Source organism: Peromyscus leucopus, chromosome 14 (assembly GCF_004664715.2).
Source record: "Peromyscus leucopus breed LL Stock chromosome 14, UCI_PerLeu_2.1, whole genome shotgun sequence".
NCBI classification, from domain to species: Eukaryota; Metazoa; Chordata; class Mammalia; order Rodentia; family Cricetidae; genus Peromyscus; species Peromyscus leucopus.
The window spans coordinates 10,136,882-10,154,292 of NC_051075.1; the positions used below are offsets into that span (position 1 = coordinate 10,136,882).

At 43.6% G+C, this 17,411-nt stretch overlaps 1 protein-coding gene across 4 annotated transcripts in view; it reads left to right on the forward strand.

Annotated features, from left to right (window-relative positions):
- Window positions 1–8,651, forward strand: part of Dock4 (dedicator of cytokinesis 4) — a 409,351-nt gene extending 400,700 nt beyond the window's left edge. For all 4 annotated transcript variants that reach the window (XM_028872268.2, XM_028872271.2, XM_028872270.2 and 1 more), the window contains 2 exons: window positions 1,335–1,396; window positions 6,033–8,651. In XM_028872268.2, the coding sequence (XP_028728101.1) occupies window positions 1,335–1,396; window positions 6,033–6,494 (524 nt within the window). In that variant the 3' untranslated portion in view covers window positions 6,495–8,651. The remainder of the gene's footprint in view (window positions 1–1,334; window positions 1,397–6,032) is intronic.
- Window positions 8,652–17,411: the final 8,760 nt, after the last annotated feature.

Here is a 17,411-nt window from a genome sequence, read left to right on the forward strand (position 1 = left end):
CAGGGCTGGTTTCTCTGTACACACAAGAAACCTACTCGGTACTCACAACACGTGGGAGCAGAGAGCCAGCACTGATGTTAGGAGCTGGCATGCAGGGCTGAGGCTACCCAACCCTGCAGTGTGATAGTGGACTCCGCACAGCCCGATGACCCTTCTCCTTCCGAGTAGATTGATTGGCAGGGCTGCTCTCCCTTCGGTACTGATTGCTCTCACGGTCTGTCCCGATGTCATCGTCTGTGGTCCGTGTTGTGGGGCTGTGCAGCTGTCTGTCGTTCTTCCTTGCAGCTTTTCTGTAGGTTGTTGTGAGTCCCCAACCTCAGTGTGATGGCTGGAAGAGTGGCAGGTCATCACGGAGGACCACAGCTTACACTTGCCAACGTCACTGTGTGCAATTGGGAAGGATGGCCTGCCCTCACCCTGTTGACTGTGTCACAAGCTGTTTTTATGCTATGCAGTTACAGTCTAGAGAGCAAGAGCTGGTCCATAAGGACACATAGAGCATCACTGCCTCCCATGCTGGGGCCCAGATATCAGACCTGAGAACCCAGGAGAAGCAGGGGTCACTCTTCTTTGCCATGATGGTGAGACCTGAAAGTCAGGGGACCGAGGGAAGGCCTCCAGACAGATGTTAGAGGAACAATGGGAAGCTGCTCACCTTTTGTATTGACGTGGACAAGCTTTCCATCTGCATTGGGAATGTTGGGAGGTAGGGTGAAAGAGAAGGCTTTCTGAGTATCTCTATGGGCCTGTTCGAGGCTGCCTGGGTAGCCTTAATGTTCCCATTGCTGCTCAGGTCAAAGACAGCAGCGATCTCCCAAAGACTCCTGGCACTTCACACCAGAAGCGTTTTATGAGATAAGGAGATTGAGTGATGAAAAGCATCTTGGCTTGCCGGATATAAGAAGGATATTAGAGCCAAGTGTGATAGCACAAACCCATAACCTAAGCACTCAGGAGGTAGAGTCAGGAGAATAAGGAGTTCAGTGTTATCCACAGATACATACAGACTTCAAAACCAGCTTGGATTACATGAAACCTTGTCAGCAGAAAAGGAAAAGGAAAGGCCATTGAAGCAGTTTGGGGCCATACCATTCTAGTCAGGGCATTGTGTATGCATGCATAGTTTTTTACTAATTGGCCCGTGTCTTAGTGGCACCATCCTCTGTGAGGAATCTATTCTAGACAGGCATCACGTAGTTTCTCCTCTCAGTTTTTCCTCTTCCCTTGCTGAGGAGATCCTGATGCTCTCACTCATCTGCCAGGGTTTGTACTTATTGAGGGCATGTGCGGCCCTCTGGTTTTTCTTAATTAAAATGTTCTCTCTCCATCTACAGCTTCTCCAGCAAGACACACAACACCAGTATCCCCATCACCTGCTGGACGGTCTCCTTTGAAGGTACAAGCCTGTCCTTAGACTGGGTCCAAAGATTGGCCCTTTATCCTGGTTCCTTTGTCCTTGAAGTCTTACCCCAAGTACGTCTAAAGGTGCTTTCATCCCTACATTCAAGACAAGGACCTATCTCAGAAAGGGAGGAAAATGGACGAGAGAGCAGCCTGGTCTTCCCCTTGGAAAGCTTTGCCCGAGAATGCAGTCCTCTTGGGTGCTTGTTACTGTTGTTTTCAATTATTTGTTTATTTATTATTATTATTATTAGAAGTAATAGTAGCAGTTTAATTCTCCAAATAGTGGCAATGAGAACTTAACAAACTATAGTCTGCAAATCTGTTGAATAAGAAAAACAGAGTCTCAGAGTAACTCCTAGGATATTTTGACTTAGTCTTTGGACTAGAAACACATCAATCACATATGTGTAAACACTTAGGTTGAACACCAGTAATTGAGGTCTACTAAGTACTCTTCTGTAGCTTTCTGGTTTTTATCATCAACCCCATCCATTTTGACAAAGCCAAACTCAACTTGTCCTCTTAACCCTTTGTACTAAAAATGTCTCACATTACAAACTCATACTTGAACATGGAATACATGGTGGTAAAAATGGAAAAACAGACAAAACATTGTGGAGAACAAACCGGAAGCTTTAAAGGTCATATGGTATATAAATACAGGGTGTTTAACATCTCCAAGCATGCACATCCCTCTTGAAGACAAATAATATTTAGCCTCTATGCAGATTCCGGTAGACTGGCCAGCAGGCGCTCAGCACACTGGAGAAGGGTAGTGTTCAGAACACCACCCCAGAAACAAACAAGAGTTTGCCATGAGCGTTGAAGGGATGGTCCTTCCACACCTGTGCCCTTTGTGTTGCTAAGACAGTGCTAGCTGAGATGAAAAGACAAATTAGTCGCCACACTTTGGGACAGGTTGGGACCCCCTGCATCCATGCTGCTCAAGACAGTCGCTGATGGAAACAGAGACATACCACCAAAAAAAAAAAAAAAAAGGAGAAAAACTCTAAGAAGTGTGACTTGATTTTTGTTGCCAAAATTCATGATGTAAAACTTTTCTGGGAAGTGCAAATTATTTTCTAGTTTTGCTGTCACTCTGCAGTGCAGCTGTTATCATACAGTCCACGTGACAGCGTTTGCTTGGGAAACCACTGCTTGTCATCACCCTGATGTGAGGGAGGAAAGCGTCGTGGCTCTTCCACATCTTTGTGTCTATAAAACCTCAAAGCACTCCCACACGTTGTGATGGAATTACCGTCTGCGGTTTTTCAATTCCATTTTACAGAGTACAAATAAGACAGTAAGTAATGGAGAGATTAAATTCTTAAGGAATAAGGAAGCCTTGCTACAAAATGCTCACACACCGGTTACATAGCTCTAGTTAGCAAGCTGGTCTGTACTGTCCTAGGACGGGTCTGCATGTAGTCCTCCTGGCCAGAGGCAGCCTCGTAAACATGTCTTTTTAAATGGAGCTTGAAGGGCATAAGAGAGAGAGGGAGATCATACTTTGTGCTGTAACTCCCAGGTTACGTTAGAGGGCACACTACTCCCAAGTTTCAAGCTTTTCTATGACTAGAATGAACTTAAATATCTTACCTGATAGAATTTAGGGTGGTGTCCGTCCGTGCCCCCCCCCCAAAGCATTAGGATTGACCCTTTTCAGACGACTGAACTTACCTGTCTTATTTTGAATATGAGATCTCTTTTTGGAAAAAGATACCGGTGAATTTGGATCTCATAACTCACCATGCTTAATTATATGCTCCTATTAAATGGGAGGATTTGTGCCTACTGCATTATTTCTTTTTAAAAGAGAGGCTGGGGGCTGAAGAAGTAACTCGGTCAGTAAAGTGCTTGCCTTGAAAGCATGAAGACCTGAGTCCAGTCCCCTGAACTGACATGGAAAGCAGCTGTGGTGGTGGGCGCTGCCCATCCCAGTGCCCGGGATGGAGTCAGGATCCTTAGTGCTGCCTGGCCACCAGCCTCACCTGCTTGGCAAGCTTCAGGCCAGGGAGAACCACTGTCTGAGAAAAACAAGGTGGATGGCTCCTGAGGAACGACACCCAGCGACCTCCGACTTCCATATCCACTTGCATACACACACACATCCATATCCATACATACAACTTTCATGCACACACATGTAGCAGGAATCTTAAATGGTCTTATTAATAAAAACAAACCTGAGCCAGGTATTGGGGTGAATGCTGGAAGATCAGAGAGAAGCAGAACAAGCCACAGCTACCTCGCCTCACCAATTCCTCAGCTGATCCTGTTTCCTTAGACTGGATGCCTCTGAGTCATCATCCAGAATGGGTCTCAGCTGAACTGTGCTATTAGAAGCCTGAAAGCTTAACCAGCTAAAAGCTTCTAGTTTCTGGTCCTCACGCCTTATATATCTTTCTGCTTTCTGCCACCACTCCCTGGGATTAAATGCTCACTTTCTGGGATTAAAGGCATGAGTCACCATGCTTGGCTGTATCCTTGAACACACAGAGATCCAGGTAGATCTCTGCCTCTGGAATGCTAGGATTAAAGGCATGTGCTACCACTTCCTATCCTCTATGTTTAATATTGTGGCTCTTCTGTTCTCTGACCCCAGATAAGTTTATTAGCATGCACAATATTTTGGGGAACACAATACCACCACACACATCCACATACACACACAAAAACACATCCGTATACACATACACATCCATAGATAGGCGCGCGTGCGCGCGCGCGCACACACATATCCATAGATAGTCACACACACACACACACACACACACACACACACACACACACACATACACACACATCAAGGTTAAGTTAGCCTAGGATAGCAAAATGTGTTCTATAGATCATTGAAGACTTTAGGTGATAAGTAAGAAAAAGAAAGACTTATTATCACATATGTTTAGAAAACACTGACTAAACATATGTATTGAGGTGTTTTGTTTTGTTTTTAACATGCTAATAGGGCTTAAATACCCAAAGAGTATGTCACAGGCAGCCTACTCTATTTCCCAGTAGAGCCTACTCACTGGGTCACTGGGATTCCTTACAAGTCCTTAGGACATGGGGATAGGGAGGTGAGGAAGCTCAGATGCTAATATGGCCAGAGAGCTAACACCAGATGAAGGAGGCTGGCTGGGTCGCCATGTGGAGGAGTAGGCTATAGTTATGTTCAGGTACCCATACCCCCACCTGAAGGAAACAACCCTCCTCAGCTTCAGCCTACTTCCACAAGAAAAAGTGGGCTGTTGTGGCAGATGTCTAGTTCCTTATGAAATGCCATAAATCTCAGCTTTATGTGGAAATTTTCCTATTTTTAAAAACTAGCAACTAAATTGGGCTTTTTAAAAACATGGCAGATGAAACAACTAATATCTCAGGCAAAAGTCCAAACGCTGCTGGTTTGCAGCTTTTGCTCCAGTGTCTGGGGACTCACAGAAGACTCAGGTGTGGGGATTCTTCTCCAGTAGGAAGAAGGTCCCAGTCACCTGGCCTCAAGTGGTTCCGTACCCTGACCGGCAGTCATGACACATGGCCAAGCCATGCCCTCAAAGCCCTTTCCTGCTGGTTCAGACAGGACTGATGGTACACCTCCAAATCCTCTTGCCAGTTATTCTTAGCCTCTTCTTATCTGTCTAGCAGGCAGTGAACTGGGTGAGACTTAAATTTAAATCTGGCATTTCTTAGTTTAGACTATCATAAACTACCATATCATAAACTACCACAGGCTGGGTGGTGTAGATGATATGCTCTCCCTCGGTCCTGGAGGCTAGAGGCGTTGGCTGACTTTGTCTACATCTCCTCTCTGGGGCTTGCTGATGGGCACTTGCTCTCTGTGGGTTCACGTGGTCTTTGCTCTGTGTGCCTGGATTACAGATTTCCCTGTAAATCCAAGGTCTTTATAAGGAAACTTGTGGCGGTATTGTGTTTCCCAAAATATTGTGTACTCTAATAAATTTATCTGGGGTCAGAGAACAGACAGCCACTAGATACAAAGGCTAGAAAATGGTGGCACTCACACCTTTAATCCTAGCATTCCAGAGATAGAAATCCCTCTGGATCTCTATGAGTTCAAGGCCACATTGGAAATAGCCAAGCATGGTGACACACGCCTTTAATCCCAGAAAGCCAGCCTTTAATCCCAGGGAGTGGTGGTAGAAAGCAAAAAGATACATAAGGCGTGAGGACCAGAAACTAGAAGAATTTGGCTGGTTAAGATTTGGCTGGTTAAGCATTTGGCTGGTTAAGCATTCAGGCTATGGAGCAATACAGTTCAGCTGAGATTCATTCTGGATGAAGACTCAGAGGTCTCCAGTCTGAGGAGACAAGACCAGCTGAGGATCCGGTGAGGTGAGATAGTTGTGGCTTGTTCTGTCTTTCTGATCTACCAGCATTGACCCCAATAACTGGCCTCAGGTTTGATTTTATTAATAAGAACCTTTAAGCTTCCTACTACAGAAACTAGTCAGTCAAGTTGGATTAGGGTCATAGTCGCTTCCTTAAGTCTACAAGTACAGCCACCCAGTGGGTGGGCGCTGGAGACTAGGGCTTCATCAGATGGGTTTGGGGAAACATCTCTAACAGCAGTCTCTCTTCTCGCATTACCCCGCCTGTGGTGGGAGCAGGGCTCCGTACAGTCCTTCACCCCATCTCCAGTGGAGTACAACTCCCCAGGACTGAGCTCAAACTCCCCGGTTTTGTCGGGCAGCTACAGCAGTGGGATCTCGTCGCTTAGCCGGTGTAGCACGTCGGAAACCTCAGGCTTTGAAAACCAGGCAAATGAACAGTCGGTGCCGGGGCCGGTGCCCATGCCCATGCCCGTGCCCATGCCCATGCCCAGCTTCAGCGGGTCGGAGGAGCCAGTACGCAAGGAGAGCAAAACTCCGCCCCCCTACAGCGTCTACGAGCGGACTCTGCGGCGCCCTGTCCCGCTACCTCACAGCCTCTCCATCCCTGTCACCTCCGAGCCACCTGCCCTGCCCCCCAAGCCCTTGGCTGCTCGATCCAGCCACCTGGAGAATGGGACCCGAAGGACTGAGCCCGGCCCAAGGCCCCGGCCTCTGCCCCGCAAGGTGTCTCAGCTCTAAGTCACTTTTCTATGTACCTGCGATGAATTCTTTGCCGTTTACAAAGTCCGCTGAGAAGACATTTAGTGTAGGCACTTTAATATCTTACTCAGACCTTCCTTTAAATGAATGGAATTTAATTTGCTTATTAATATAATGTTGCACAATATTAAAAGTTACTGATCTAAAACGCCAGATGTTACATGAAGTATGGCTGAGTCTCATTAAAATGTTTCTCATTTGAAAGTGGTAAGTCGTGAAAAAGACTCCTTTTGTACCTTTTTATGTTCACTTTTTTTACGTAGTTTAATCTTAAAACCAATACAATATTGTCAAGCAATACCATGCGTGATGATGTTGTATACGCTTTTCTGAATACTTGATACTCTGAGAAAGCTGATCGTGTCTGTGCACATCCTAACACCACAGCCCTTCCTTCAGAGACTAGTAATTAAGGGGATGGGTTTGGCTCTCCCCTTGAGCAGAATGTTGAGGGCACATCCTCAGAATTAAAGGGTAAAGCAGGCCGGTAGGACGAGATACTGAAGGGTTGCAAGAATTGGGACGGGAAGTTGTTTTGCCGTCTGACCCTGTCTGCATTCTTTAACCCTGTTTTGTGAATCGGTTGCTAAATCTTTCAGTGCCCTGGCACCATGCTATCTACTGTATTACTTTTCAAGGTGCAAATTGCTTGCAGAGTTCCAATCAGCTAGATTAAGCAAAAGACCCAAGGAGAAGTGTTTACTTGAATTTTGTGCTTCCTTACTTGATGATTTCCTATATAAAACGTGTCAGTGATGAAGAGCAGACGCTCAAGGATTAAATAGACACAAATTACTGTGTCCCATTAACAAGGATTTGGGAATCAATACAGGACAGTATTAAATCAATAGTGTGAAGGAAGACAAAAACCTTTGTGAAAATATATTAACATGATTGAATGCTAAAAGGACTTGGAGAAGGTGAGGGCATTAACGTTCAATCCTGCATAAAATAAAGAATTCCTCCAACTCTCTGTACTTACCAGGATAGTTTAGCCTCTCAGCTCATCCCACGGTCCTTTTGTTGGAAGTGGAGGATTGTGGACCATTCTAGCATGGATATGACGACGTAGCATCTTAGATGGGGGTAGAGTAGACACGCGGATGCGGCGGCTGTAGGAGCGTGAACAAGCACCTTGTTTGTAGTAATGTATGTTTTATCTTTGTTGTTTTCTTTTACTGACTGTTTATAACACTCGATTGACAATAGATATGAGCTGTATTTTAAATCACGCTGTTAAATACTTTCCCTCTTTTGTTGGGAAGCTCATCTTAGTTTAGTTGTGTTTGTTTTTGTTGATAGCTTACCTGGAAGGCAGTGACCACTTTTTTATATTCTCTTAATGAAACCATTCAGCAGGTATATGCTGTTGAGGCTGGTTATAGAGGTTTTCTATAATAAATGTTCAAGTATTTTTGTACATAACTGGTTAATTTTAATAAGAGATACCATTATGTGTAAAAAAAAGTAAAAATAAAAGCAAACAGTTGTGGATGCAGTATGATTGTTATAATTATGCCAAATACTTTATGTATGGAAAATATTTGTACATATGTGCTTTTAACAATAATTCTGCCATATTGACTTTACAATTTTGAATGTCAGAAAATTAATATATGTAAAAAATATTTATGTTTAGTGAAAGTATTCATAATTGAGGAAAGGAACATATGAATTTTAGCTTTGTATCTTGCAGGTTTTGCAGTTAGAAATTTCTGGAACTAGCATTTGCATTTGATAATAACACTTTGTGTTTGTAATCACATCCTAAAATCTATATATACATGCACATATACATGTATGTAGGAAGCTCCATGTTTCTGTTGTTTTAAGGAAGTAAAATCTTTCCCTTAAGTAAGATGACATGCATAAGATAACAAAGCCTCTTTGATTTCTTTCTCCTGTGTACTTTAGTAGATTTCTTGACTAGTGCTTGGGCACAGAATAAATCAGTGTTATTTGCTCTTGAAGCCATTTTTTTTTTTTTTTTGGCAGTGAATAGTTGACTTTATCATGTGAGTGTATTTCTAAAGCAGCTATATAGCAGAACATTTCAAGAGATTCTGTTAGTTCAGATGTTCATGTTGATTGCTGCTGAATGGTAAATATTAAATAAAGTTATCAGATTAATCTTAATGTTTCTGCCTTCATTCCGACCATCAGTGTGGCTTTACTTAGAATGGCAGCTGCATAAATCCCTGGGTCATGAGACCCTATCATCATGAGACCTGTAGACTTCTCTGTAGATAGATCCCATTTCTGTTGCTCTTTGACTCTGGACACAGATCATTTATGCCATAGAGAACAAAGGTTGAAGAGTTAACGGCATCAGGTGCCATCCTGTGGAGAAGATAGCATTTACCTGGGCAGCTAAACACTAATTAGTTTAACCAGAGCCAAGTTAGCAAATCAAGCCATCAAAGTTGGTCTGTATTAGAAAACTTGACACAAACCAGTTAACTGCCAGGTGGACAAGGCAACGGTTGAATGCCGCCTTCGCCAGCTGTACCATGTTCTGCCTGCATGCCACCTCTTTGTCCTGCCTTTGACAAAATGATAGGCCATATATTTCAGAATCACTGAAAATCCACTGACTGCAAAATTTCTGTTAACTGAAGTCTGTCTTTTGACTTCATGAGATGCATCCATACTGTGATAGGTTTACATTTGTGTAAGGCAATGATAGACTGCTCTTCTATTCAACATCAAAGCCCATTTGAAGGCCATTGTCAGTACCCCCAAGTACTTCTCAATATTAACTACAAGATCTTATGAGCATCTTCATTATAATTAAGCCTGCAAGTATTTCAGCTCTCTGTGCATAATTACAATAGGAATAGCTCAGGTTCCTGCCTAAGTAGGTTTCTCTCTGGTTTGTTATTGATTGTTCCACAGAAGACAACAATGAGAATAACAAGTTGCCCTGACTTGTTTTATCTTTACACATTACTGAGTGGTTTATTTCAAAATATATGAGTACTGAAACATGGCCTTAATTCTATAAGAAAACCATAGAGAGGGTTTTTTTTTGTTTGTTTGTTTTTGTTTTTTGTTTGTTTTATTTTTTAACCAATGGTTCAAGTCTAGGCTGGGTATTCCCAAATTCTTGGCCTCTTACTCAAAAGGTTAAAATAGTCTCAGAAAAATTTGCAAAAGTAGCAAGGAAACTTTACCAAAACAAAGTATGATAACAAGCCACATGAACAAGCCACGAGTACCTTGAGGTTACCCAAGGGCCCCAATTATTGTTTGGGGCTTCCTTTTATGGAGTTAAAGAAAATGGGTGTGGTGAGGGAGTTCTGTTTTTATTGACAGATTAAGTTAAACATCCATTCCCTTCCCTAATGTGTCTCATTTTCATCATGCACACCCAGTTATGCACAGGCATAAGAAGGTAAGTGGGATTCACATAAAGGACACAGTTTGCTAAACGTGCGTGCACCCAAAGCCTGCCGTACACTGTCAGAACTTGCTCCCGAGGCTGATGCAGGACCGTGTTTACTGCTCACTGTCACAAAGAGGTGAGCCCCATCTTGACAATTCTCAGAGGAGCAAGAACACAATTTCACTTACATTCTGGAGTTTTGTTTAAGGTCTTGATAAAGGGTGAATAAAGATCATGCCTAGCCAGGTTCCAGATTGGTGTACAGCAAAGCTGGGAGTTTGTTTCTAAAGTTAGGTCAGCACTGTTCACAACCTGAGGCCAGTGTGGTGGAGACGACTGGTAAGGAAGAATGGGATTTAGTCAAGGGCTAGCATCTAAAGAGAGTGGCAGACCGTTGACCTCAGAGCTCCATCTTGGGAAGTTCAAAAACACGGAGAGCTCAAGAGGTGAGAAGAAATGGTGGGGCCTGGGGAGGAGTGTGTGCTAAAGGGCCCTTCCACAGCATTTGGCTGGTTAAGCTTTCAGGCTATGGAGCAGCACAGTTCAGCTGAGATTCATTCGGGATGAGGACACAGAAGCTTCCAGTCTGAGGAAACAGGACCAGCTGAGGAATTGGCAAGGTGAGATAGCTGTGGCTTGTGGACGCATCCTGGGATCGGCTCCTACAGTTTTTTTTTTTTTTTTTTTTACAGAAATGCTACTTTTCTGCAAGTTAGCTCTAATGTGAATTTACCTTTTGTTAGTTGGTGAATTGAACTAAAGCCTCACGGGTAGGAGAAGTTGTGGAGGTGAACCATTCTGGGTCCTGTAAATCTAAAGAGAATTTAGCAGCTGACATCTTAAACTATTTGATTGCTGAAAGTTTGATGCCAGCCTGGGCTACATAATAAGTTCCAGGCCAGCCTAGGTTCCACAAGATCTATCTCAAAAACTCAAGACAACAAAAAGTTAGGAACAAGCCTTGCAGAAAGGCAAAGAGTGTGGGAAACAAAAATTAATCTAGCCTGTAGAACTTGGCGGCAAAGCTACTGTGTTCCATTCTGAGCAAAGAGTTTCAAAGACTCTTAAACTTTAAGCTGATGCTTTCTGTTGAGTTTATAGGTCTGTTGAAATGTTCCTTTTATGAATAATAGTTATATTGCTGGACAAGAAATTCCTGGGAGAGTAAACTAATGCTAGTGAACAAGGAATATGAAGTCATGTATGTGAGGTATAAGCTACGGGATTGATGCTTTCTTTTTCTGAACAGATATTTTAAGCATGGTTATAATCACAGTAGACCGCAAAGTATACCCTTATTTTTTATTGAGTGTTAATAGAATTTATTTTTATATTGTATCATGCATGTGTAAGGCAAAGAATATATTCTACTTATATAGTCATTTTTCTATTAACAGACCTTATTTTGTTTCTAATATTTGGCTCTACAAATAACACCACTGAGACTCTTTTCTTACACAGAGTGTGCCCCATGTTTTGCACTATTTCATAATAGTGAATCTCACACAAAAAATGGCTTTCTGACTCAAACTACAAGGGCAAAGGAAGCCTGGATTTTGTATGTAATTTTCTTCTGTAAGAGAGGAAAGAATAATGTTTCCTGTACTGTACATGGTTCTCAGCAAGGACTATTATGTGACACTATTCCTGAGGAGACAGGAACAAACACCTGCTCACCCCAGATAGTGAACCAATAAGAGACCAAAGTAAGGACACCACCAAAATCTAGCTTGGTAAACCAGTGAGTTAATGGGGTTCCTTATGGGTAAGGGGTCATTTAAAGGAACAGGAATAACACAAGGTAATATTGCATTACCAAAAGCCCATCCCAGCATGGTGATAACTCAGGGAAATTATAGCCCTAGACTTCACTGCATGATTTACAAGCAGCCTAAAACTTTCCAGACCCTTTTAGGCAACTCAGCTGTTTTGTGCCTCCTCAGAAGACCTTACTGCTTATATAACCTTGGGGAAGGAGGGACCTTGTGTATCTGGTGAGTTTCAGGAACTTCCTGAGTCCTGAGTTGTTTACTTTGGGTCTTGAGCCTCCCTTTAGAATTTCCTATATTAAGGAACAAGTCTACCTTTAAGATTATTTAGTCATAACAAACCTCCTGGGTCTTAACAAGCTTTGCAGAGAAATTGCTTAGACAACAATAACTGCCACAAGAAAAGATAATTTAATGAGCAACAAACTGAAGGCTACTAACATATATCCCTCACCTTCACATGGTAGCTATCCAGTGAAAAATGTGTGATTTCTGTAGAGACCCATAGAGGTTTCCTAGTGAGAACTTACTCAGGGTCTGAGAATCTGAGCTTTCTTTATCCAGCAGGGCTGCATAAGGAGATGATTGAACCAGGGGCATGGTTACCAGGTGTTTGGAAGGGTCTGCACTTGGCTGTCGGTATACGTTGATCTAGCAAGGGGGAGGTCTTTTGCCCTACCCCTTGGCATTTTTATAAAAAGCCCTTTTGAAGAGACAGAAGGGGCTGGTGGATTTTGATCCAGATCCTCCTGAAGCTATCCTGTGTTTCTGTCTTTCTCCTCTCCACTGTCTTTCTATCTAAAAGTTTCTCATTCCTCTCTCCTCCTCATAGGAACTCTTTAGAAGGTGGGAGCTGGCCTCCCACAGATGGCGCCAGAACTAGGGGCTTGCCTGGGTGAAAAGGAAGTAAGTGAGAGTAGGGAAACCCTGTGAAAGCCGTTGGACATGCCTGGTTATGAATTATGAAAAGGTTAGGCAGTGGTATTTTATTCTTTGGGAGCAAAAACTGTATGTAGACAAATCAGGCTGCAGCAAGTAGCTCTCTCCATCTAGATTTCTCTCTTTCTTAATTTCTATTAAATTAGAAAAAAATATAAGATTTAGGTATAGGAATATTGTGCAGGAAGAAACTTAAGGTAAGAGTAGAATTTCCCTAGTGTCAGACCTGAAAACAGCACCCAGGAACAAGCAGCCACTGCAGATTTAGCAGTCTGAGAAAGAAAATCCCCTATGGGGCAGGGGATTAGTAAGCAGATGTTTGAATATTCGCTTGTAGAGAGTTTGAAAACTAGGGGAGCTAAGGTAGAACACTAACAAGTGCAGAGGTTCTTGGAGTTCATAGAGGAACTGTGTCCTTGGTTCTCTGACTATGGGACTCTGGATGCAAACTCCTGAGGAAGAATCAGAGCCAAAATACAAAAATATTATTAGGAATATGGGCTGGAAAAGATTCCTGTGGAAGCTTTTGGCCTGTGAGCATTAATTTGGGACAGCTTAGATCTAAGCCCTGAGTGGTAGGGGGGAATCTTCCCTGAGGTGGACATGGGCAGAGCAAGACCTTCTGTTCTGCTGGAACTGCTGCTAGATGAGAACGCTTTTACAACATTGTTTCAGGGTCAGTTCCTTCTTGGCCATGAAGCTGAGTTTAAGGAACAGAAGACAAGATGAGACAAGGAAGGAACTAAAGGGCTTAATAGTAATTTCTTTTTCTCAGCAATTGGAAGCTCTTCAGGTCTCTCCTTCCCAGGTTTCTCTTCCTTCTGTAGAGGTGGAATTAGACTCACCTGGGGGGTCATCTATCAGTATGGAAAAAAAGCCTCCTGAAACATGATAAACCCTCACTGATAATCCTGTGTCTCCCCTTCAAGCCAGTATTAAAAAAACAGCTGGCAGAGGACTGAGTGGTGGTAGTGGTGGCATCAGGGACTCTGCATCTTGGGGGAGGGGACAAGCAGGGACAAAGAGGAGCCTTTGCTTTAGGATTCTCATCAGACAGTGCCAGGTGGGGAGTTTGACTGGGTGGTACACCTGTCAACCGCAGGTAACACAGGTGTCCTAAAGTGAACTCAGGGAGGACAGAAACCTCCTGTGGAGCAGAAGGGCAAGAGCTCACTTGATCTTAATTTTCAGTATGAATATAGACTGTGAAAACGGCTTGCTGCTGGTACAGCCCCAAACCTCAAAATGTCGCTTTTTCCAAAGCTTTGTTAGAAAGCTTAGAGGCCTTACCTCCCGGGGACTGCAAATAGATGACCAAAGCTTGCCTGTCAAGAGGCAATTAAAATGCTAATGCCACTTGCCAGGCCACTTTGAGACCATTTAGAAGTTAGGGCTCATGGCAAGGGAGAGCTATCAGTACACTGGGAAGTTGCTTTGGGTGTGGGAAAAGTTTAAGGGCAAATAAGGAACCTGGGTTGTGCCTGAGCTGCAAAAGAGGGAGACCTTGGGTTGATAATAGTCTGTCAAGGACAAGGCATCAGTGAAAGAGCTCATGGCAGTCTTAAGATGCAACTTCAAACATGAAGAGGAGGGAATTGTACCCTCAGTCACCAAATGGAGCTTGGGCTGCCGGAGTGCTTGGTACAGTGTGTGGCACAGAGGAATGTCACCTCTGATGACACCATAGCTCACAGCAGAGAGGCGGCATTCAGTCATGCAGCACCAGGCATGAGACAGCCCTCAGGGCTTCAGGATGCAGGGGTCTCTAGGCGGGCAGGCCCAGAGATGGGAGGTGCAGACAGACTGGGGCAGTAAAAAAGCTGAATGGAGCCAGCAGCCAAAGTCAGGCACCTTCTGTTTGCTGGCTGTGCAGAAAGTTTTCTGAAAGGAGCCCTGTAGCAGCTCAGTTACTATGGCAACCACCTTCTACCTGAGGCAAGGTTCCTTGGGAAAGACTGTCATAAAGTGCTGCTGGAGCTAGGAGTGAAGTTTCAGCAATGTTTGAATCATTGCATTCAGGTAAACTGCAATGAATTTGGGTAAAGGGACCACCCCTCGGCCATCGCCTGTCCACTGCTGGGCACACTTCCACCAGTTCTGGAATGGCTAGGAAGACCTGGTGGGAAAGGTGGCTGGGGGGAGGCGAACATTGTCTTCCCAAGTGTTGCAGCCCCCTAGCAATGGCACTAACTGAATGCCGAGATCAAGGGAGCTGGATACAAAGACTCTAGATCCACTGATGAATTAGGCTCTGACTTCAAACTTTTAGGGGAACTATAAGACTATTATTAGAACTGACTTTTCTGAGCTTTTGCAAACTTCAGAAATGAAGCAGTTTTGAGTTCACCTACAATTTTCACTATGGTGACTCACGATTCATGTACCCTTTGTCTTGTTGGAAGAAAATGTAAATAGTTCTGTTAAGAGATCTCTTTTAGATGTTTGCTAAAGTTTGTAAAGTAGTCCTATAGGGAGTTTGCTTTTGAATGTAAGAATTGTAAATATGTATAGTAATATTCATACTAGAATTATGTCAGTCTCTTGATATTAATGAACCATAGTTTGGTGAAGCTATGGGAGTCTAAGTTTGATGCAGTTGCATCAGGAGTTTATTGATTTGTTTGGTGCATTTGCATCAAGAGTTTATTGATTTTAAAAAAGGGCTTGGCACAGCTAAGGCTGTTATAGACATCTTAGACCTATTCAAAAATGACATTCTATCTTTATCATCTTCTACTCCTTTATTGGGGTTTGTGGCAGCTCTAGGGATTGCTGTGGTTGTTCCGACTACTAGCCAGCTCTTAGTAGGGACCTGAGTCAGAGCTGAGTTAAGCTCTGTACTTTCCCCTGCCAGAGGCTGGCAGTCAGGGATGGGCAATGTTCTTGCTAGCTTCCAACCTAAGACAGAGTATGCTTGAGGAAATGTGTATCTCAAGGACGGGTAAGGTTGACTAGGGAAGAAGAATGACCTAAGGCAGGCACGATCTGGGGGATCTGACAGGCCCTTTATTATTTTAAGAAGAGGGAGCTATAGAGAGACACAGAGATTTCCTAGTGAGAACTTATTCAGGGTCTGAGAGTCTGAGCTTGCTTTATCCAGCAGGGCTGCATAAGGGGGATAATTGGACCATGAGCATGGTTACCAGGTGTTTGGAAGGGTCTGCACTTGACTGTGCAGTATACTTTGATCTAACAAGGAGGAGGTTTTTTGCCCTACCCCTTGGCATTTTTATAAAATGCTCTTTTGAAGAGACAGAAGGGGCTGGTGAATATTGATCCAGATACTCCCAAAGCTATCCTGTGTTTCTGTCTGTCTCCTCTCTACTGCCTTTCTATCTAAAAGTTTCTCATTCCTCTCTCCTCCTCATAGGAATCCATTAAAAGGTGGGAGCTAGCTTCCCACAGATCACAAAGAAATGGTTTAGACATCAGCCTTAAGTATCTTTAAGTGCTGGGCAATGGTGGCACATGCCTTTAATCCCAGTACTTGGGAGGCAGAGCCAGGTGAGTTCTCTGTGAGTTCAAAACCAGCCTGGTCTACAGAGCAAGATCCAGGACAGGCATCAATACTACACAGAGAAACCCTGTATCAAGAAACCAAAAACAAACAAACAAAAAATATCTTCAAGTAAAGACAAAAGGTGGGGAGGAAGAGGTGAGATAACCAAGAAAGCACATTAAACAAGAACAATGGGCTACAGAACAGAACTCAATGGCAGAGAGTTTGCCTAGAGTTCATGAAGGCTTGGGTTTTCCCCCAGTACTGCCAAAAATAAAAAGCAAACAAGGAATCGTTGGCAGATTGAATTCTTTGCCTTCCAGTGGTAAGAGTTGTTTGTGACATAGACCTTCCTGGAACCGACATGGAGACACCCTTACAACTGGAAATTTCCTTTAGAGATACAAATTTCTCTTACAAAAAGATAACTTCACTGTTTTCAGATTTTTTTCAGTATTTGCTGTTTTTAAAAATAAGCCTTATGCCAACCTAGCATACTGTGAAATAGTATATTCTGGTCTTCAAAATATTTTAGGGTGGCGTTTTCTGGTGCCCTATATGTGAATGCTGATAAATTCATTCCTGTGGTGGTAATCTAATTGTACTGAAATGTGATTTTGATTGTATGTTAATAAATAAAGTTGCCCGTGGGTTAGAGCTATTAGAGCCATAGCAAGAGTGTGGCGGTGGTGGCACACGCCTTTAATCCCATAGATATCTGTGTGTTCAGGGATATAGCCAACATTGGAGACATATGCCTTTAAGACCTAGGGGGCTGTACATTCAGACAGTGACGAGGCAGTCACGTGTTTGGGTTTACAACCAATGAGAAGGCAGAACAAAATACTTTAAATAGACGAACAGACAGGAATAGAGCCCTGATTCAGGAAGCTGGGACACCGCAGGCGGAAGGGTGAGATTTTAGCTCTGAGCTCTAACCTCTCGGCTTTCTCTTTTGCATTGTTTCTGTGTTTCTTATTTAATAAGACGGTTGGTTACATCAATATCTGGCGCCCAACGTGACAAGAATCCATTAAAAACCGCTTGGCTTGGCGGCAGGTCCGCTTTCTCGCAAGGGCAGCAGACCAGGCGGCCGGCGTCCTAGTCCGAGCTGCCGACTTCCTAGTCCAAGCTGCCGGCTTCCTAGTTCGAGCTGCCGGCTTCCTAGTCCGAGCGGCAGCGTCTAGCCCGGGCCTAGGTCTGTGAGCAGCTTGCTTAAAGCCGGTGCTACAAACAACTTAGACCTGCCCTGCCGAACAGGGCCCTGCCTGTAAAGTCAACACACGTGGTCAGAGTTTAAGGAA